Source organism: Hipposideros armiger, unplaced genomic scaffold, assembly GCF_001890085.2.
Source record: "Hipposideros armiger isolate ML-2016 unplaced genomic scaffold, ASM189008v1 scaffold_581, whole genome shotgun sequence".
In the NCBI taxonomy this organism is placed as follows: domain Eukaryota; kingdom Metazoa; phylum Chordata; class Mammalia; order Chiroptera; family Hipposideridae; genus Hipposideros; species Hipposideros armiger.
In genome coordinates this window covers 943,965-967,838 of record NW_017731931.1, presented here as the reverse complement: position 1 = coordinate 967,838, position 23,874 = coordinate 943,965, and the positions used below count along the sequence as shown (strand labels likewise).

The window sequence follows — 23,874 nt, the reverse complement described above, 5'->3', positions numbered from 1 at the left end:
CAAGGCAAGAGTTGCTCATGGCAGAAATGGATTACCATTTTAGTGGAGAAAACTTTTCATTTAGTGTATTTCTCTCCATCATCTCATTGGGAAGGGCTGATCCAAGTGCTTGACAACCAGAAGCAGCTGGGAGTGGCGTGGGAGTCAGGAAAGGGTGGAGAATTGTATATCTACTAGAACCCAAATCTACAAGATTTCACTGGGAACTAATATGGTTTATGGCCAGCAAGTGTTTACAATCCATTTGGATATACAAGAAAAGTAAAATGGAGAATAAGACAATATCAAGGCATCAAGGCAGCTCATATTATTGAATAATTCAGGATAATTCTCAAAAACGTTGAAAGAAAAACTAAATTAAAAAAAGAAGTTCAGACTCATGGTTTGTTCTTCTCAGTGCATGGTATATTGGTCAAGCATTATACGTGATAATGGAACCTGGGAGTGTAAGAGACTTGCAGTTGGCCGGACAAGAAGTGGGAATACAAATTGTAGATGTTCCGTTATCATGCGGTAGTGCCTGCCAAAATGCATCCTGAATGGACAAAACCTCATACAGATATAGAGAGATCATTGGATTCTCATTTAGGCCTTCTTTTAAAGCATTCTAGATGAGTGAGTATATTTTTATTATATTGAAAATAGTCACTATTGAAATATAAGAAGAATACAGGTAGAATTCCCAAGGTTTCCCCAGAAAGTTACTCAAGTATATAAGAATATTAGAGTTGGAGAGGCATAGATAGATGCTTGTGAGAATTATGACTGGAAGCTTCAAATGGGAGATTAAAGTTAATTAGTATCACATTAGATTTTTTCTTATGGACTCTAATGCTAGAGTGGTTTTTTTGTTTTGTTTTGTTTCTTAAGATTTTTTCATTGGGGAATTGAGAGAGGGGAACAGTGTTGGGGAATTGGGAAGTGGAACAGACAAGTTGTCGTCCTTCAATCTTAATTGTGGAGGGTACAGCTAGTTCAGTCACCATCCGGCTGCCCACCGGCAGCTTGCTGCCACTCACCTCAAGGTGCTGAGTTCAATCTTAGTTGTGGGTGGGCATCGCCCACCATCCCATGTGGGAGTTGAACCGGCAACCTTGTTAGGAACACATGCTCTCACCAGCTGAGCCATCCTGCTACCTATTGGCAGCTCAGCTCAGTCGCAGCTCACTGGCCCATGTGGGAATTGAACCAGTGACCCTGTTGTTCAGAGCTCATGCTCTTAACCAACTGAGCCACTTGGCCAGCCCTAAAGTTAGAATTTTGAAGAGAGTACAATAGGAAAAAATTTTAAAAGAATATTCTCCATGTAATTTGATTGTTATTATGAGTTATATCGTAGAAAAATATGAGTGTTTAAAATTCTAACATTTGACTTGGTATCATTTGGATATTTCTGGAATTTCAAAAAATCATTTATATTGAGAAATAAATTAAAAATTTGGGTTTCAGAAATTGCATATGTATTGTCTAGAGCCTATATCATCCTTAGGGCTGAATTAAGTAGCCATAACACATCACAGACATTATGTAAAAAAGTGCAGAACTGTTTGGGAGTATGGTATCTGGACAATAGTGTCAGAGAGGGGCTGCCTTGGATGCAAGCTTGCTGATCCATGTCACATTGGACATGCCACAAAGGCAAAGCAGTATTGTGGTTGGTTAATGTAGCTGTAACTAGAACATACTGTCTTAGTCCATTTGGGCTATTGTAATTAAAAAATACCATAGAATGGGTAGTTTTTAAACAACAAAAATTGATTTCTCACAGTTCTGGAGGTTAGATGTCTAAGATCCAAGCACCAGCAGATTCGATGTCTGGTGAGAGTCTGCTTCCTGGTTCATAGATGGCCGTCTTCTTATTGTGACCTTACATGGCGGATGGGGCAAGGGGGACTTCTGGTGTCTCTTTTATAAGTGCACTAATCTCATTCATGAGGGCTCCATCCCCATGACCTAATTATCCCCCAAAGGTCTCACCTACTAACACCATCACATTGGGGATTACGTTTCAACATATGAATTTGGGGGAGATAAACATTCAGCCTGTAGGACATACCCAGAAGAGGAAAACTGAATTATGGAATCTTAGAGGTAGGAGTATGATGCAATGGAAATAACAGGGGCTGGAAGCCAGAGGCATTCACAGAGATGCTTCAAAAGAGTCATTGGACGTTTTGAGTCTTGGTTTCTTCATCTGTGCTATGGGGATAATTTCTACTTTATAGACAAATGAGGACCAAATGAGAAACTACGTGAAAAAAAGCTTTCTTTATAAGGGTTAAAGTATGAATGTTGATTATTAACCTCAGTATATTCTTAGGAAACACCTAGGCAAGCTTCCAGATTCTTCAGATTTGGAGCCTGAGACCTAAAGCTATTGAAAGACATGCGTTAGGCCTGTGAGTTAGATTTAGATAGGTACTAAGCATATATTACAACCCTGAGCTCACTTGGTGGCTAGGGGAAAGGTCAGAGCCCAGGAGGATGCACAAGGTGTGGTCCCATTGTGCTGCAGACTCTTGATTTCCACATGAAAGTTGTGACTCTTATTAAGGTCCCATCTTCTTGGAGCTCATGTGCATGTAGATCAGTGAGAAACCACTAAGATTGTCTGGTACTGTGGGTCAGACTAGTGCTTTCCTGTCCTCCTGCCTGAGCTCAGAGAGGGCAGGGGGACTGGTCTCTCTCCGAACACGCCTACTCTCTGTGATGACAGCAGTGGCTGTGATCTCCTCTCCCAGCCTTGACTGTATGTCCCTTTCTCCTCCTATCCGTCAGCAAAGGACTGCACAGGGACTTGTATGTCATTGTGTAGCCTTCCCTTTGCTTCTCCTCAGAAGAGATCTGACTAAGTCTGGGTGACAAGAAGCGTTTTTTTGTTGTTGTTGTTTTTTGTTTTTTTTGCATGCCAACACACTCCTGAGCTTCAAAGAACAAATATGTCATGGGGTAGCCATGCTGACTGGGGGGTCTCCAGTGTTCCACAAGAACGGAAATCCTTCAGGAGCCCAGGGAAGTCATTGGGAAGTGTTGTTTTCAGACTAACTTGTAGACGAGAAGTCAGTTACAGAGATTCAGAGGCTTAAAAAATGCAGTGCAGGTCACTGTGACATACACAATTATCCACAGAAGCTCGTCACCTTAGAAGCTGTGGCCTTGACCTTATAGGACATAAACTAATCCAAACATGACCTCAGTGTTTTTGTATATTTTTCCAACAGGGAAAATGAGGGAAGTTATCATAAAAGGTCTAGTAAAAAAAAAATATGTGTGTATATTTGTGTATACATATATAGCAGCAAGAGTCTTTATTCAAATAAAGTTTTAAATAGAATAGCAATAGATAAGATAGATAAAAGTAGAACTGCTCATGAAGCACATGGGTGGCACTCAGAGGCTGCTCCCCCTCTCCCCCTCTTTGGTGTCTTCTTAGGACCTTTGCCCAAATCTAAGGATAGAAAACCACTGGTGCAGGTGACGAAACCCCGTGGTTCTTTGCCAGTGTTGGGTTTATTTTCAGTTGTGGGACCAGGGCTGTGGCTTCTCCAGTCCCATAGACCTCACTAACTTGGAAAGAGACCCCCCCAGACTTTGTGTTTTATTGCCATGGATCAATGGAAGTAGGAAGTCAGTCCTACACTCAACGTCTCCTCTTCCCCACTTGTGGGGCTGGGAGTTGTTGCGGCTTCCTGCAGAAGGAATAATGGGGAAATGTTTCTCCCAGTCGGTAGCAATCGTGCTGGCCACAAACATCTCGACGCTTTGTTACCTGACCGGAGGTTGGGAGCTTATAGGAGGTGCAATGTGGGGCTTGGGGCTGCAAGGGATGCCCAGGGCTTTGGCATGTACCATGATATACTACACTCCCTCCTGGCCAAGTATAACAAATCGGTGATCCGACAGGCAATTCTGGTGCATACATGGGGAGTTTCTTATGTGTCCCTGGGCAAGGAGAAAAGCCACTAAGTTGGCCGGTCATTTGGCATATGGGTAAGAGGCCTGGCCCCAGAAACAGAAGTGCTGGTTCTATAATCACCCAGGGAAAGTCCACTTAATTTCCCCCAGGACATCACTTCCTTATCTGTGAAAGAAGATAGACTAATTCACACATTTTTCTCGGGGCCTTAAAAATTCTGAATATTTATTACTTTATAATATAAAAAATGAATTCCTACTAAGATTTGGTGAAGAAGGGGGAACCTAGGAGAAAAGTTACAAGCACTTCCATTTACTGAGCTCTTCCTATGGGCCACACAGTGCACTGTACGTGTTCTTATTTGGTGGCAGTGTGAGCTTGGCGTCGCATTTCCTCCTTTACAGATGGGAAAAGCTAAGATTGGTGCATTTAGGTAACTTGCCCAAAACACGCTGCTAGAAAGTGACAGAGCTTGAATTTCAAACTTGCCCATGACATAAAGCTTGTTCTCCTATCCAGTCACCCAGCTTTCTGCAGAGCTAATCTGACATGAACACTTGCCACAGATGAGTCACCTTGGGTAATTGAAAGCTGGCTTTTACTTTCAGCAGGGCACCATAGGATGACCTCATAATATTTTTCTAGTTTACAAAAGGAGCAAGAAGACAGCAGTTTTCTCTTTGTAAGACAAAGCCTGAGAATGTTTTCAGAACACCCAGCACAGTCCCATAGGTGTTGTTTCCAGTGAGGGTTTTGCATACTTCCCATGAATAGTGAGCATAATCTCTTTGCTTAACTCAAAAAAAGAAAAGAAAATTTCAAGAAAAAAGTGCAGGCAAGAGATGATCCTGTCCTCAGCACTGGGGCCGTATAATCTGTAGGAGCCAGACAAGGAGGCAGGCAGCATGTGAGTGTGCAATGCTGACCTCAGCTTCTCTTCTCTGAAGTCAACTCAGCTCATCTCAAAAGAGCTGCAGAGAGCAAAGAACAAACACCCACCCACCACACCCTATGTTCTAATACTGAGAACGTGTGCCAGCAGGAAGGGGAGCGAGTCCAGGCAAGATCCTGGCAGGGGCCTAACCAAGGGGGTGGCTCTCAATAAATAGGAAGCCTTAGCTCCCAACTGAGCCTGCCACCACAGCAGCAGGAGAGGTGGAGCACTGCAGATATTAACGTCGGTCCTTTGCCTTCCTCATTTCCCCGAATCTTCATTTCCCATTTCCAAGTCCCAGAGTGCAAAGGATTAGGAAATGCTTTGCCTAGGCTGAACCTACTCCAGAGAAAGAAACTGATGTATAATTAACATCTCATAATTATTTTTATTTTCAAAATAAGTTTATTTTTAGAGTAGTTTTAGGTTCTCAGCAACATGGAGGGGAAAGTACAGAGATTTTCCATATAACCTCTGCCCCCACACTTGCATAGCTTCCCCCACTATCAACATCCCCACCAGAGTGGTACATTTGTTACAGCTGATGACCCTACATTACCATGCTGTTATCACCCAGAGTCCTTACTTTACATTGTGGTTCACTCTTGGTGTTGCACATTCTATGCATTTTGACAAGTGTATAATGGCATGAATCCACCATTGTAATATCATATGGAATTGTTCCACTGCCTAAAAATCTGTGTTCTGATTGTTCATTCCTCCCTCCCCCAAACCTTAGTGTCTGGCAACCACTGATTTTTTTTTTAATTTTTAACAATTTATTTTTCAATTACTGTTGACATACATACAACATATTCGTTTCAGGTATACAAAACAACATAGTGATTAGATATTTATATACCTCACAAAGTGATCACCCCAATAAGTCTCTTACCCATCTGACACTGTACATAGTTATTACAATATTATTGACTATATTCCTTATGTTGTCACATCCCTGTGACTATGTTTTTCAATTATACTTGACATTCAACATTATTTTATGTTAGTTTCAGGTGCACAGCCTAGACCCATTGATCTTTCTAATGTCTCCATAGTTTGCCTTTTCCAGAATGTCATATAGTTGGAATCACATAGTAGGTAGCCTTCTCAAATTGGTTTTTCTGACTTAGTAATACGCATTTCAGGTTCTTCCATGTCTTTTCATCGCTTGATAGCTCACTTAGTTTTAGTGCTGAATAATATTTCATTGTCTGAATGTACCAGTTTATTTTTCCATTCATCTACTGAATGACAACTTGGTTGCTTCCAAGTTTGGGCCATCATGGATAAAGCTGTTATAAATATCCATGAGCGGTTTTTGTGTAAACATTAGTTTTCAATTCATCTGGGTAAAAAACAAGGAGTATAGTTGCTAGATCAGATGGTAAAATCTGTTTAGATTTGTAAGAAACTTCCAAAATGTTTTCCAAAATGGCTGTACCATGTTGCATTCTCACCAGCAATGAATGAGAGCTCCTGTTGCTCCACATCCTTGCCAGCATCTGATGTTGTCAGGGTCCTGGATTTTGGTCATTTTAATAGGTGCATAGTGGACATTTTAATTATTTTAAATTTCAAATCACAAGTGTAATTTTATATTTATATGTGTAGTTTTACATTAGTTATTTGATTAATGTCTGTCTTCCCCTTATAGACTGTGAGTTTAGTGAGAGCAAAGACTACCTGTTTTTATTTGTTTTTCACTTACATGTAGTACAATGCCTTGGATGTAGTAGACCCTGAATGAATACCTGAATGAATGAGTGACGAGTCTTACCTGCTCATTTTGGATGTGAGCTTTTATATAAGGATCCAGGTTTACTGAAGATGATGGAGCAGAATTTTACCTGTTTAGGCCATTCCTGGGATGCCAACCAGTTCACCAGAAGCTGCCAGAACTCAGAGGTGTCCACAGCCATACTTAGAGGCATCTGGTTATCTGGTTTTGGTAGCTCCTGGTTTAGGTAATTGACTTTTATGTAGAATCTAAATGACTCAATCCAGTTCATCAATCCTTGGACAAATATGGCTCTTTTCCTTTCCCCTTCATCTGAGGAAACCTGACTTCTTACTTAAGCACTTCTTCAGGGCTTCATGGATGTCTCTGTTTCTCAGGCTGTAAATTATGGGGTTGAACATGGGTGTCAGGATGGTATAAAGCAAAGAGGACCCTTTGCGCAAGAGTTGGGATGAGTTGGTTGAGGGCACCAGGTATGTGGCAATCAATGTCCCATAAAACATCATGACCATGGTGAGGTGTGAGGAGCAGGTAGAGAAGGCCTTTTGCCGACCTGTGCCAGATGGAATTCTTAGAATAGCAGCAAGAATGCAGGCGTAAGATGCTGTGATGAGGAGAAATGGGACCAGAGTCACTGCAGAAGAGGTGGCATAAGCTATGGTCTCGGTCAGTGAGGTGTCCATGCAGGAGAGATGAACCAAAGGAGTAAAGTCGCAAAAGAAGTGATCGATTTCATTGGGTCCACAGAAGGTTTGTCTAGACAGTAAGACGATAGTGATTGCAGTCAGGAGGAAGCAGCAGAGCCAAGAGCAGGCAGCCAGCCTAATGCAGAGAGGGCCAGTCATGAGGATGGGATAGTGGAGAGGTTGACAGATGGCCAGGTAGCGGTCATAGGACATCACAGCAAGCAAGAGACACTCTGTTGCAGCCAGAGATCCAAAGAAGTAGAATTGAGCCAGGCAGCTAGCCACAGAGATAGTCTTCTGTTCAGCTATGATAATCAGCAACATTTTAGGGACAATGTTGGAGGTATACCAGATCTCCAGAAAGGACAAGTTCACTAGGAAGAAGTACATGGGGGTGTGGAGGTGATGGTTGAACAAAACTAGCAGGACAATGAGGATGTTTCCAGAAACAATTAGGATGTAGAAAACTAAAAACATCATAAAGAGGAAGATATTTAGCTGTCGGATGGAGGAAAATCCTCTAAGCACAAATTCCACTATTGTTGATTGGTTTTCCCAGGACAAGATCACCATGCCCTGACTTCCCTAGGAGCATAACACCCTGTGATAAAACCTTCAAAATGCAGAAAATTCTGGCTTATACATAGAGCATGGGCTGAGAGTAGATGATATTCATGCCCCACTTAAGTGTTTGGAAGTTCTTTTTATTTGGGTGGAGAGGTATCATCTTTTTCCCCACAAGGCCTGAAATGGGAAACAAAAAAATTTGGAATAAGAATTTGTGAACACTTCAACTCCCCTCTCACCATCACCACCACCACCACCTTCTTCTCCCACCTGTATCTTCACTTCATCAAGAACAATGCCAGGCTGTGTCAGCAGGACATGGGAGAAAGGGGAAGAGGAATACAAAAGGAAGGAAGGATAAAGAAAAAAGAAAAAGTGTCACCTGCTCCATGCCCTTCCTGAATGTGCTATGGTAGCTTGGGGAGTTATAGAAAAAAAAAGAAGATCTAAAAGGAAGATGGGCATATTCCAGAGGGTGTGTGAACTCTCAGATAGGACCTAGAGAATCAAGGGCCCAGGAAAACCTTCCTCTCGCACCTCTTTAGGGAAATGGCCCCTGTTATATCTATTATGTATTCCTCTCCTTTCAGCTTCTTAGTGAGTTGAGAGGTAAGTTTATTTTTATTTTTGTTTCTTTGATACTAGCAGGAGAAATTCACATGAGTGACATTGAGATTCTCTAATTCTGAGGTGAGCGCCCATGCTGGTGTAACCCAGGGGCAAGAGTGCTTCCTCTCACAATTGTAAACAGGTAAAAATCAGGCCATTGAAAAGATTACATCTAGGGCTTCAGTAACTGGGAAGAGAAGATTCAGAACCAGGTGGCCCTCTGGCACTGTCTGTAAGCAACCAACTGAGCGTAAGATAGCTGCAGGCTATTTTGAGTGAGATAAGGAAGCCCAAGTCTCTTCCTCTTTTCTGTGTTGGTTCTAACCATCTCTCTCACCACAAAGCTCAGGGCATAAAGAGAAACTGCCCAGAAAACACTGCTGTTCAGAGCTGGAGGCTGAAACCACTTTATTATTCTCAATCTCTTTATACTGGATCTGCCTCTCCTTAATTACGGAGAGACCAGATTGCTGCAAGTAAGCAAGCGGAGATGGGAAAGCCCACTTGCAGACACAGAAAGCATTGTGTGGGTGTAATAATGAGGCAGTTATCATGAGTGGCCAATAGCCCTAAACAAAGCCAGGGCTCTGCTTTATGAGTCAGGCTTTGAATGAGTAGTTTAACTTCTCTGAGACAGTTTCTCATCTGTAAAATGGGATACAGGGTGGCAGAAGAACTTAACACATAGCATGTGCAAAAAAGCATATGAACACAAAGATTGGGAAATCACTGCGACTCCAGGCTGCCGACGTTCCTGAAGTTCACCAAGAATTGGCTTTACTTTGAAGGGATCATTGGCACCAAATCCCAGTTCCTTTTGCCACATCCTGCAGTGTTCTTACGTGCAATTGTGTGAGTAATTAAACTCTTCCTGCTTTTTAAAAAAAATCATACTAACTGCCTCTGGCAATATATCCATCCCATTTTAAAATTGATCAAATGTCCTAGGTACCATTCTGTGGAGCCATAGTTCCAGCTTTCCAATTGGCTCAGAGAACTAACCTGGAATCTGTGCTCACCCACAGTTCTGGTGCCCAGGGGACGCCTGGGTGCTGAGCTCACTGAATGGAGCACGGGGGGGGGGGGGGGGGGGGGGGGGGAGCACAAAGAGAGGACGGCTCTTCATCCCTTGCAAAGCACAACTAAGAATCTGAGATCTCAGAGAGAGGGTTTCCGTTCTCTCAAAACACAAACAGACTCCTGGATGTTGCTGCTGTTGGGGAGGGGGAGAATTCCCTCCCTCTACTCTTCATGAGTTCTTATGGCTGGACTTATAATAAAATTGGCACAAGATCAGATTAACAGGAGAAAAAGCAATCTAATACACACAGGAGATCATAAATGATGATGCTCTCTGAAATGATGAAACAGCCGGCTTTTTCTACTTTTTAGACAAAGAAACAATAAATTTGTGAAGAAATGACAGGGCAAAGACACTTAGGTTTGGGTGCTCATTACTGAGGACCCTAAACAAAGTTGGGCTTGGGTAGGAAAGTAGTAAAGGAGTAACAAATTTTGTTTATGCAAGCTTTTTGGCTCTGGATTTCTTACCTCTAGCAGTAAGGGGGTCTCTCTCAGCCCCTTTGCAGCCAGGAGGGCCCCCTTCACAGGGGAGATTGATTTCCTGCATTCCGAAAAGCAACGGAGGGTCAAGGTGTCCTTGTCCTGGCTGCTTGTCAAATAACTTTAATTCAAAGTAATCAGTGTGCCATTGTGGGGTATTTTGGGGCTGCCTGCCCTGGGCCCCAGCACTGCTAATGATATGACTTGATCCCAGGTACTAAAAACCATATGACTCACTCATCACAACAATCCCATGTGGTGGGTACACTGATTATCCTTACTTTTCAGATGGCGTCATAGAGAGGGTGAATAGCTTATCTATCTATGGTCACCACTCAGCAGTGGTTCTCAACCTGTGGGTCGCGATCCCTTTGGGGGTCGAACAACCCTTTCACAGGGGTCGCCTAAGACCATCGGAAAACAAAAAGATACTTATATTACGATTCATAACAGTAGCAAAATTACAGTTATAGAGTAGCAATGAAAATAATTTTATGGTTGGGGGTCACCACAACATGAGGAACTGTATTAAGGGGCCGCGGCATTAGGAAGGTTGAGAACCGCTGAGCTAGAGGAAGGCTGAGACGGGATTCACACTCACTCTAGATCCCTCGCTCCTAACCACTAACTGCCTCTCAGGGCCTGTGGACATAGACTAGTTTGCATGATCTCACAGAAGTGGGAAGAGGAAAGGTTCCACAAAACAGCCTCTCTTCCCAGCTTTAACTTCTGGGCAAGTGAGGTTCGTTTTGTTGGTCGGTGAGAGAGCCACCCCATAACGGCTCGTAAACTCTGACAGCCTTCTCTACCTTTCTCCTGGACAGGCTTTCACACTGCTACTTCTATGTCCTTGCTTTAGCATCTTAAAAAAAATCAGATCAGCCTCTTACCTTAAAAAAGTCTAGGGCCGGCCAAGTGGCACGTTGGTTAAGAGCTGGCTTGGGACGCCAGAGGGCCCCGGTTCGGATCCCACATATGAGGGCCAGTGACACTGCCCTCTACAGCTAAGATGCTGAACAACAGCTCAACCTGGAGCTGGGCTGCCTTGAGTCGCCGGCGATGGCATAGGCTGCAGCCCCTGCTGCGGTGGCTTGCCATGGGCTACCGTGTGTGGCCAGCAGCCAGCGTGAGCGGCCAGCAGCCGCAGTGAGCAGCCGTCCAGAAGCCGGCGGCTGATCTGCCTCACCTGGGAAGAGTGCAATGATGGTGCCAACTTGGGTCAGTGAAACAACGTCCTCCACAACTAGACTGAAGAACAAAAAGGACAGCAACTTATCTGTTCCCCTTCTCTCAATTCCCCAGTGCTGTTCCCTCCTCCAATTCCTCAGTAAAAAAATCTTAAAAAAAAAAAAGTCTAAGAATACTTTGTGAGAAGTGCACAGGCAGTGGCCACTTCCCCTCCTCCCGGCACTTCCATTTCTGCAGAGGCAGAAAGGCCTGACAGAGAATGGAAAGCAGGTGAAAGGTAGGAGAGACGTGGCTGCATAGGCGGTGATGCTGACTAAAAGCACAGGCCCTAAAAGCAAACAGGCCTGGGTTCAAACCCCTGCTCAACCAGAGATATATGGGCAAAAGCATTGTATAAGCTTTAAGGGAAGAGCCACTCGGCTGCCTCCAGGTCGGTACAAACGAGGCTATTGAGGGCAGCAGAGAAGCGCGCAGCCACTGTCTTCCCCTAACTCCTAAAGAGAAGTGAGAATATTGAAAAAGAATATTATTGAAAAACTAGAGGGTGGACTTTGTTAAGTGCTCCTGTGTTAATTCCATTCATATACGCGGCTTGACTCTAGAGCCACAAGCCCAAATCACACAATATGTCTCTAATTCATGTTCGCACAGGGTAAGTGCTCAATAAATGGGAGAGCTTTGTCTGTCCTCCTTTCTTTCTTTGCCACCTATGCCAGCACAATGGGTGGTCTCTCTTAGGAAGGCCTCTGCTCCCCTTCCCTGGAGATGCTCAGCAAGAATGACCTCTGAAGACAATTAAAGGATACTGAAGCACTGGAGAATTATTTGGGTCTGATCATTTTTAACATCTCTTCCATCCTTGAATTTTTTTTCTAATTGGGAAGTATTCCATTCCCCCAGGACACAAACAAGGAGCCAGCTTGAGGGAAAGACAAGGGGCTTGTCACAAAGCAAAGTAAAAACATAAATACTCAGTGAATAATCACAGCTTTTGTTGCTTGCACTAACAAAAAAGCAAGGGAAGACATGCAGGGTTGTACGTACTATCTGAATGGGATCCATTCTGTTAGCTGAATTAAGTGGCCAATGAATTTACTGACCAATGTAGCCACCATTTGGCTTATGGATAAGGGCTTTTGACTTCTGCCAGCTGCTGGTTAATCCAGTTGAACAGGCGGTCAACCAGATAGACGAATAGTTTGATTTTTTTTTTTTTTTGGTCACTAAACTAATAGTTGGTTTAGTATGATAGTACCTTTGGCCTCAACTAGCAAAAGACAGACTTAAACAGGAAAATCTGAGGTGTACATAGCAGCATGAGCTTTACCTGTCAGTGCCTTACAGGGTTTCACTCCTACTTTGGCGATCCGGGTTACACAGACACCATGACATGTCCATCTCTCCTGGATTCAGAGAACTGGGCGAGACATCTGGAATCCTGCTTTTCTCCAGAAATACACTTCCCTGTGCACTTGACAGAAGCTAAGTTAAAGCTGTTTTAATCCAGGAACCTAGGAGGCCAGTTGTGTTTTGGCTCCAATTTCCAACCTCCTTCCTCTATGTAAACTTGAGTCCCTCTGTGGGCAAAGCCATCACCTCCCCCGAGGCTGATGCTCATGGGCAACTTCTGTATATTCGGCAAACTCTATGGAACCAAGGTACCTTCACCTTAGAGGAAATCTCCTTTTCCTCTTGTTTTGTGCTAGTCTTTGACTTTAATAATGATTCTGTATTTATATGACTTTTATAAAGAGCTTTAATTTAACCATTGAAAATGCATGAGTATGTTATGCTTTGGGGGGATGGATTAGAATAATATTTTGAAGGAAGTATTCAATTTGTTTCCATCCTTTGGAATAAAAAAGTTATTGTGTATTTCCTTCCTGTGTAGATTTGGGGAGGAACTGAAACAAGTATCTGTGATAGTAAACATTTATTGTCAAAGCCATTAAGTAGGATTCTAAAGAACTTGTGTCCTCCTGATTCAAAATAGCAACGAGGCTAATCCTGCTCTAGGGAATGTAAGTGTGTGAGTGGCAGCCTCACAGAATTAAAGTTATCATTTACTGACAGGCATTAACAAGCTGGAGAGATATTTGTTCACAGTAACAAATTAATACAGCTGTCCAATAAGTGCAACAAATGAAACAATGATACAATAATCAATGAATGGCAACCACCTCTTTTGTTCTTTAGAAATGAACTATTTTCTCTAGGTTCTAGTACCCAGACTTCCCAAGACTTTGTTATTTGCCACTATTTGAATTGATAGGCAAATATTTGATTATGAGGCCTCTGTGTAGATGTCCTGATTGAAATCTACTAAGTAACCACTGAACGTCAGGCATTGTGCTAAATCTGTGTTATCTGTCTGTAATCCTCACAATTCCTCTGCATTTTGCCCAGTTTACAGATGAGCAGATCCAGGCTTTGAGAGATGGGGTGACTTGTTCAAAATTACCCAGGCAGAAGAGTGTGAGGGAGCTGGAATCGGACTGAAAGTGCTGTGAGGACAGAGCCTGTCTATTTTAGTCACTACAATATCTACCTTAGAGTAGTAAGACTTTAAATAAATATTTATAAATAAAATGAATGAATAAATAAGCGAACACGTGTCTGACTTTGTCCTTTCCATTTTAGCAAGCTTGTTCCTCCACTTCACAAAATGATACTGTTACTCAAGGGCTCTAGACCCTGAGTAGATGCTGAATAGGTGGTGGAAGTGGTTACTGATGTTAATTTTTTTTAATTAAAGTTTATTGTGGTGACAAGTGTTAGTTAAGTTACATAGGTTTTAGGTGTACAATTCTGTAATACATCATCTATATATCACATTGTGTGTTCATTACCCAGAGTCAGTTGTCCTTCCATCACCATATATTTGATCCCCTTTACCCTCATCTACCACCCCCTTCCCACTCCCCCCACCCTCTGGTAACCACTAAACTATTATCTGTGTCTATGAATTTTTGCTTCTTCATTTGTTTTTCTTGTTCTTTTGTTTGCAGTTTTATATACTACATATCAGTGAAATCATATGGTTCTCAACTTTTTCTGCCTGACTTATTTCACTTAGCTTTATAATCTCTAGATTAAGATCCATCCATATTGTCCAAAAGGAACCCTCATACACTGTTGGTGGGAATGCAGATTGGTGCAGCTGCTATGGAGGGCAGTGTGGAGAGTCCTCAAAAAATTAAGAATAGAATTACCATATGACTCAGCAATCCCTTTCTTGGCTATCTATCAAAAAATCTGAAAACATTTATCTGTAAATATATATGTGCTCTGATGTTCATTTAAGCTTTATTTACAGTGGCCAAGACAGGGAAACAAACAAAATGTCCTTTGATAGATGATTGGATAATGAAGTTGTGGTATATATACACAATGAAATACTACTCTGCCATAAGAAAAGCTGATGTTAATTTATTAATGGCAAAATATATCTTAAAAAGTCAAAGACCACTGATAAGAACGGCAAAGATAATTTTATTTAGAGCAAGACCATTTAAGAGAAGCCTGCTTCAGGATTTGAGCCAATGAATTATTTTGCAGCAAGGCTAGTCTACAATTTCTAAGAGTTTGTGGAACCATTTTTCTACTCTTGAAAAGCTATTTATTTTTTTGGAAACCACTGACACAAATTTATTTAAGAACACAAGCTTCAAATGTGTCTGCAGCTGGTACAGATTCAGCTAAACACTTCAACTCTCAACTCATAGCACAGCAAAAGAAACAAAATTATAACTGATCTTTTGACATCAAGAAAGATTTAAATTCCAGTGTCTATAGACCGTAAGGTGAAAAAAGGTGAAAAATTCTAAAAAAAATAAAATAAAAAGGGTTAAAAGAAAAACATTTTGAACCTAATGTGTTAACTTCAGTTATTCATCATGATTGGGGATGTGGCTTCATGGATACAGTAATCCCCCTTATCCACAGGGGACACCCTCCAAGACCCCCAGTGAGTGCCTGAAGCTGTGGATAGTACCAAACCACATATGTACTGTTTTTTCCTAGACTTACATACCTATGATAAAGCTTAATTTATAAATTAGGCATGGTAAGAGATTAACAGCAACAACTAATAATGAAAGAGAACAATTATAACAATATACTGTAATAAAAGTTATGTATATGTGGTCTTTCTATCTCAGCAAACTGGCATAGAAGAAGGCTCCGCATGCTGTCCACTCATTCCATGCCTGCCAGGAGCTGGTGTCCAGCATTAGCGAGGGAGTGAGGCAAGAGAGTTGGGGAGGAGGGGAGTCCCAAGCCCACCATGTGCCTGGCCATGCCCGCCCTTGCACATGTGCACATACACTGGTCACACGAACTCACTTCCCTTCCCTCCTTCTCTCTCTCTTACCTCCCAGTCCCCTTTTTCTCTTTCTATCTCCCCTCCCCTCTCCTCCCCTCTCTTCTCCTCTCCTCTTATCTCCTCTCCCTCTCTCTCCTGCTCCTCTCCCTTTTATTATTTCTTGTCTCAAGCCTTATCTCTATGGATTGCTTTCAATCTCTGCTATCCCTTTCTCTCCCCTTCTCTTCTTTTCTTCTCTCCCTCCCTCCCTTCCTATTTTTGACATTTACTCTTCCTCTGAGGGTGCCTTTCTCCACAGCTATGTCAGTGTCCCACCAATGTGACTGCACATACTCACACTTTATCTTTTATACTGTATTTTTACTGTATCTCTTTTATGTTTAGATATACAAATAGTTACCACTGTGATACAATTGCTTACAGTACTCAGTACAACAACATGCTGTACAGGTTTGTAGCCTAAGGAGCAATAGGCCGTACCCTACAGCCTGGGTGTGCAGGAGGCTGTAGCATCTAGGTGTGTGTAAGTGCACTAACATTTGTACAATGATGAAATTGCCTAATGATGCATTTCCCACCATGTATCCCCATTGTAAAGTGATGCATGACTATAACCAAAGAATTGACTATCCACTTTCCAGATCTCTTGTGATCAGCTTCCTTTCCCAGAAGTTGTAAAAACCTTTGCTGAAGGGAGATTGTAAGATGCTCTCCCCCATTTTGTAGCCAGAGACAAAAGGCAGAGTGGGCATAGCAGAGCCTCCACAGGTCCTCATCCTCTTGCCACCTCTAGGTCCCCTTCTTGAGTGCTGTGCCCTGGTGGAATCATGAGGTCACAATGTCATGGCTGCCTTAGCTAGCTTGACCTTCGTGGCTGAAATCCAGCAAAGCCTTTCATCCTTAAGGTCACAACTAGATAGCAAACATTTCACCAGGAAGCAAATCAGATTTCTTTTTATTTTCCTTTCTGAAAGTTTATTTATCTTGAGATGATTGTAGATTCACATGCACTTGTAAGAAATAATATAGGAAGATCCTTATACCCTTTCCCCAGTTTCCTCTAATGAACACATCTGGCAAAACTGTAGCACGACATCAGAACTATGATATTGCCATTGATCATCACAATAAAGAATATTTACATCACCACAAGGATTTCCTAATGTTGCCTTTTTATAGCCATGCCCACATCCCTCTCACCTTCATTTCATTTGTAACTCCTGAAAGCCATTAGCCTATTCTACACTTGCATAATTTTATCTTCATCCTTATAATTTCAAGAATGTTATATAAATGGAATCATACAATACCTAGTCTTTTTGGGTTGGATTTTTTTCCCCCACTAGTTTCCCAGAGATTCATCCAGAGAAGAACCCAAAGCTATTTGTTATAGTTCTACAAATAATATAAATAATATTTTAAATAAAAATAAAATCAAATTACATAAGCACAGTTTGGTCAATTATGGAACAGAACATGATAAAATGCATCTACTTTAAAAATGTATTTAAAAAGTTGACAATAAAAAGAAATACATATACCACTATGAAAAACAGCAATTTACAAAATTGTGTTGCATATACAGAATGGTCTCAAATATGTAAAAATATATAGAGAAAAAAAGACTAGAGGAAAATTAAAGTAGAGATTATTCATAGTTGCTTGGAGGTAGTGGGTTTATGGGTGATTTCTTTCTTTGTTTCTTCCTTCATTTCTTCCTTCCTTTCTCTCCCTTTCTCTCTCTCTCTCTCTCTCACTCTCTCTCTGTCTCTTACAATCAGAAGATAAACTTTACCTTAAAATTTTTTTTAGGGTGGGGATGAGAAAGAAGAGGAAGGGATTAGACAGCATAAATTGGTACCTACAATATTGCCACAGGGAGAGGAAAGACAATTTGGGGAATATAATCAATAATGTTGTAAATGTTTTTTAGGGTGTCAGATGGACACATGTTGTTGGGAAGACCACTTCAGGGACTGTGTAGATGCCTAACCACTGCACTGTACACCTGAAGTTGAAGCTGAATAATAATGAATAACAACTGTAAATATATATATGGTCACGGGGTGTGGAGTATCATGTGGGAGTGGAGCCAATGGAATTGTAATAGATATGTATGATATCGGGGTGGGGGGGCAGTGGATTGGGGCAGCGGGTTGTCACTTTGTGAGGGGTGAAAAGTATAACTATTGCATTGTTTTGTACACCTGAAACTAATGAAGAAATTTTTTTAAAGTTTTTTTTAGTAGAATTCAATACTATATTACTGTATTTATAGTGTAACTAGGACAGGCAGTGTAACTGGATCAAAGAGAATTAAAGGCAGAGGCAGTTCAGTACTCTGGACAGCTCACTGGAAGTACAGCTGCCTGGCTGTGTGGAAAACAGCTTCTATCCTAAGAATGTGGGATTTATGTAGTTGGCTGTATCTGACTGAAACAATTTTATATTTAGAGCATTCTTGCCTATTTTTTCCAGATTTCCCCTTGGAGTTATGGAATCAATTTCATATTTTCAAACTTTTCTTTTAAGCAAAGGTCAATTTTGTAGATTAAAGGTCAGAGGTGAGGAAATTAAACCAAAACAGGATATTGATAAACATCAATCAGCGTTTTGGAGAACAGGATAATTGTTGCAGGAATTTATCCCACTTGCCTTAGCCCAAACGCAGGGTTCAGATTTATTGTTTTTAATCAGAGACTGTTCTAGATGTCATTAGCTAGTCTGTTTAAACTCTGGATATGTGTGATCTTAGACTGCTCTTCAGACTTCAAGAGCAACTTTGATAAAGGGCTATTTTTTCCCCTTCCTTTCTTTTCTCCTCCTCCTCCTCCTCTTCCTCCTTCTTTTGTTCTTTTATAGTTACTGTCATCTCTCTGAGGTCACTGTGAGAAAAACACTAATGAAGCAGAGAAAGCAGAACTATTTATGGATTTGGACTAGAGCTGCCCTAATGATGATGTTATGTTATAACTCTACTAAAAGAAACCAAGGTAAACAAGAATGGAGTTTTATATTAACTAGATTTTTAAAAGATTAAAAATCTTTTAGGAATCAGAGGGCCATTTAAATAGTTTCTCCTTATAAAATAAGCTGGCTAATCATAATTAAAAAGGGAGAAATCTTAATTGTCCTAGGAAATCTGAAAAAAAAAATCTGTTATGGCCAACACAGTCTCCACTGCCCAGGTCATGTTGCAATGCTAAGATTAGTGGATCAAAAAGATACAAACCAGCCTGGGTCCTTGTGTCATCTTTGATCCATGGTATCATCTCTGGATTGCTTACTTCTGGACTTCACAGTATTTTAGAAAAAAAATAAGCCTAGAATTTTTTAAAGGTACTTTAGAGGGTTTCTCTAACTTACAGCTAAATATATTCTTCCTAAGCATGTAGGGTAGTCAGTATTGTAGAACTGGGTTCATTAATATTTATTTGCCAGCTACTTTCTATATGCTAGGCACTGTGTGACACCTGACAAATATGAAGAAGGTTGTTCTGAGTTTTCTGAAGTGTTTCTGCCTTGGTTCTTTAGCGTTTGGAAGGCTGTGATAGAATAGGTACTCCTATGTCTTATCAGTCTTCATTGGATGGCGGAGCAACAGCAGAGTACTATGAGCTCAGGAAAACAATTTAAAGAAGGATACTCTTTAATTTAAGAATTACTGGTCAAAAGTATTCTGTGGTCTAATAACAAGGAATTGACATAACATAGTGACTATGAGCATGGGCTCCAGGATCACAGCAGGAGATTCAAATTCTGGCTCTACCCCATATGAATTGTAAGACTTTTTTTTTTTTTTAAAGATTTTTACTGGGAAATTGGGGGGATGGGAACAGTGCTGGGAAATTGGGGGAAGGGGAACAGACAAGTTGCTGTTGTCTTGTTTTTCAGTCTAGTTGTGGAGGACGTTGCTTCACTGGCCCAAGTTGGCACCATCATTGCGCTCTTCCTGGGTGAGGCAGATCAGTCGCTGGCTTCTGGACGGCCGCTCACGCTGGCTGCTGGCTACACACAGTAGCCCATGGCAACCCACTGCTACAGGGGCTGCAGCCTATGCCCAGCAGCCCAGCTCCAGGTTGAGCTGTTGTTCAGCATCTTAGCTGTAGAGGGCAGTGTCACTGGCCCTCACATGTGGGATCCGAACCGGGCCCTCTGGCGTCCCAAGCCAGTTCTTAACCATTGCGCCACTCAGCCGGCCCGATGAATTGTAAGACTTTGAGTCAATAACTTGACCTGCTAAACATCAGTTTCTTCATCTGTAAAATGGGAATAACAATGGTACCTCCCTCACAGAGCTATTGTGTGGGTTAATGATTGAATATACATAAAGCATTCAACAGTCCCTGGCATGAGCTAGGAGCTCAAAATCTGAGGTATTATTATTATTAGTTAAACAGGAACATAAAATTATAGTTACTGCCTCCATGTATTAGGGGAAGATATGAATCATAGATTGTTCTGGAAGATAGGGGAATGGATAAGGTGGGTCAAGAAAGACCTCATAGAACAGCTGTACTTGAGCAGCACCAATCGGATGTTGGGCCAATCTGACGTCAGTTTCTCCCAACCTGACAGTCAGTCAGCATCAGGGATCCACACAAAAACCTGTTCAGCCACATTCCATTCTAGCTCTCAACCAAGTTATTGGCTCTAGTGAGTGATGTATGTCCTGGAGAACTGGAGACCAACCCTGAAACTCATGTTGTGGTGGCCTCATTACCATCTGGCATGAGTCTCAGAGGAATCAATCATAGGGCCTGTTGTCACGTATCTAAGTTTTATACTCCCTGAGGGTGTTCATTTGAAATGTGCATATTACACCATCTCGTCAAAGAAGGAAGGTCCTTAGCTGGAACTGCTCCATTATTCACATTCCTTCAGGGACACATATTCTTGTAATATTAAGAACCTGTCCATAGAGGATTACATTTAATAACTCGAGTAGTGTGCAGGGGAGGAGCTTATTTCTAAATCTTAATTATATAATCATTGGATCATTTTCTCATTAAAACCAGTTAAGTCTAAACAAATCTATATTCCCTTGGTGTTTAACACTCTTAACTTTTAATGAAGTCCCTCAGGCTTTAAACAAAGAAAAGTATAAAACTTTTAAACAATGATTCATGGAACTCATTATAATTAATTATCTAATCCCCCTCTTTACGAGCGTATTCTAAGATCATCAATTATTAAGAGCTGTCAACTCGGCTCTCTTCTTAGACCAAGCTATTCCAGGTTGAGGGGTAGAGACGTCTGGAAAGATTTCCTCTTCTATCTGGGCTCCTTTTACCAACCTTCCCTCCCTCATTCATAAGCATGGGGTAGTAAGGCTCTGGATGATTACGAGTTATATCCTTAAGGGGTAGATGTAGGTAGTTACAGGGTTTCTTCAGCAGTTCAACCATGTCAGAGAGCTCATGCCTTCTCAGCAATCTTTGTGTCTTTTTCCAGTAATCAAAAGACTGCTGTAGTATCTTCAAGCATCAAAAAAAAAAATCCTTTGAAAACTATATACAAAAGAAGAAATGGAGAGACAAGGGTTTCTCCACATCCCTTATCAAAAAGGAAAATCTTCCTAGAATTTCTACAGGAGACTACACCTTATGTCTCAGCCAGGATAGGTCTATCTCATGGACAAAGCTTTGGCACTTACCAATGTAATTTTAACTTTTATCATTTTATGAAAACATCAATGTCAGAACACCCTAGCATCCCAGTTTCTTGACCCCCTTTTTCTTTCAGCCACTGCATTGCTGACCACATCTTATACTTTATACTTTCTCCAGCTCCGAAATGATGAATGACGATGACTAAAGCCTAATGGACCTCTAGCCCTCTCCCTCTTCACTACCATCCCACCTAATGGCATTCAATCACGTTGCCTTTGCTTCCCCCTTATCCTCAAAGTTGAACAGTCCCCTCCAATTTTTTGCTTTCACCTCTCTCCACCTGAGACACCTACCGTGTCACTGTTAACCCTCTCTTTTCAGCATCCTCAACTCTCTGTCTCATAGATTTCATGTGACATCTGCCCAGTGTGGATTAATCCAACCATCTGGCCCTTCTACATAAGGGAGCTCCGAGGTTTAAAAGCACTCAGTTCAACAGTTGGCAAAGCACATAAATGTTATCTGCTATTATTACAGTATGTCTTTCTTCCCAGAAAATGTACTTTGAATCCCTGAATCCCATCAGTGGTCCTCTAGGGAAGACTGCTGGTCCAGAGTGGGCATGCTGAAGATTATTTTTTTTAAAAGCTTTTATTGGGGAAGGGGAACAATGTTGGGGAATTGGGGAAGGAGAACAGCCAAGTTGTTGTCCTTCATTCTTAGTTGTGGAGGGCGCAGCTAGCTCAGCTCCCAAGTCCAGTCACCATCCGGCCTCCTGTCGGCAGCTTGCGGCAGCTCAGCTCTAGGTGCCGTGTTCAGTCTTAGTTGCGGATGGGCGTAGCCCACCATCCCATATGGGAGTCGAACCAGCAACCTTGTTGTTAGGAGCACGTGCTCTCACCAGCGGAGCCATCCTGCTACCTGTTGGCAGCACAGTGGCAGCTCAGCTGGGGAGCAGCTCACTGGCCCATGTGGGAATCGAACTGGCGACCCAGTTGCTCAGAGTTCGTGCTCTTAACCAGCGGAGCCACTCAGCCAGCTCCCTGAGGACTTTTTTATTCCTATTATCTCGCTTCTCTTCCTTCTGACCAAAAAAGGCAGCAAGCATAGTGGTGAGGGGACCAGACATTGGAGAAGACACATTATCTGGGTTAAAATCCTCACTCTATGACCGACCATAAGAAAGTTACTTAACCTTTGGTGCCTTAGTTTCCTTATTTATGAAATGAGAGAGGTAATGATAAGATAATATCTCATAGGGATGTTGTGAATGTTACATAAGATAATTCATGTAAAGCCTTAAGATTGCCTGGCATATTGTAATTGCTGATTAAATGTTAATTATTATTGTTATCCATTCTATATTCTGCAAATATTTATTATGCACCTACCAAGTGCAAAGCATTGCTAGACACTGGTCACTGTTAAAACAATCCCTATTCTTGAAATTGCTTAAGAGTTTCCAAGTTAAAATTGTCAACTGTTGATTCATTCTGTGGACGCTATTGCCATTATGATATTATTTGGAGACAGACCCTAGGGGGATTCATCTCAGATGACACTTCTCTTGCAGAATCTGTTTGAGAGAGGCCACCCAGCCTTTGGCTTCTTCCCTTTGTAAGATCCAAGAATCCTACTGTTCCCTCAGGTGGTTTCACCCATCACCTATAATCACCTCTCTGCGTCCAGGCTCTTTGACTCCAATGGCCGACTATTTTGTGTCAGGAGAAGTAATAGAAGCAAGACAATACAGTAGTTAAGAGATGTTCTGGGTTCAAGCCCCAGCTCTGCTGCTCCTACCTGACAAGTTATTTAACCTTTAGAGTTTCCTCACCTGTAAAATGGGGATAAAGTAGTAACAACCTCACAAGGCTCTTGTGAGCATTAAATGAGTAAACACATAATTGCGTAGAATATTGCCTGGCACGGAGTAAACTCTACAGGAGAATTTGCCATTATGGTTATTATTAACTTTAAAGAAGATTGATAGAGCACAGAATCTACGTGGCTAGCCTGGAGCACTCCTCCCACAAGTGTGGCTAATGATCGTGTTCTTCCAATCTACTAATAGCTTTCTCTGACTTTGTCTTGACACGTCCTGGTTCTAGGAGACAGAAGGAGAGAAACCCGGAGGACTGAGGAAATGGGAGGTGTAGAAAAAATGGTCATATTAACACCATTAGCTAAGAACATTCACTCCCTCTCTGTGGCACCACAGGCGTTAAGGGAGTCCGTTTCTTTAGAGAAAGCCTGCCATGGTTTATCCAAGAGCAGAGCCGCGTGCCCGTGTGCCCAGTTCAGCATTCCTTTCTCACCACTGCCTGCGTGGGCCTTCTCTCCTGTATGTCTGCAGAAAGCCAGTGGGGTACAGGGCCCTTCTCAGCGTTTTCATGAGAACCCAGCCTCAGGTTTGGGACTCAAGTCACAGATACTCTCGGAATCAGGGAGCCAAGGAAACGTGATCTACAGATGTACCACCAGAGGGCAGAGCGGCACCGCAGGAACTTGAGTCAGCCGCTGATGAGCCCACCGCCAGGAGCTGGGAGAACCCTCCAGAACGGCTGGCAGTTCTTTCCGATTTCGTTTCCCTGTGGCTTGGCCCAGGATCTTGGAGATCACTTTATGATTACAGACATTCCGCCTGCTCAGGGCCCTCACCCCAGACATGCCCAGGCAGGTACCTGTCCAGACATTTCTGAGCCACCGCTTGCCTGATGAGAACACGGGGTGGGGG

General features: G+C 42.1%; 1 protein-coding gene across 1 annotated transcript; it reads right to left on the bottom strand.

Moving 5' to 3' along the window:
• Nucleotides 1-6,899: 6,899 nt before the first annotated feature.
• Nucleotides 6,900-7,850, bottom strand: LOC109371568 (olfactory receptor 11A1-like). Its single transcript, XM_019624150.1, has one exon. It carries the CDS (start codon nt 7,848-7,850, stop codon nt 6,900-6,902), a length of 951 nt encoding a protein of 316 aa, XP_019479695.1.
• Between the last annotated feature and the right edge of the window lie 16,024 nt (nt 7,851-23,874).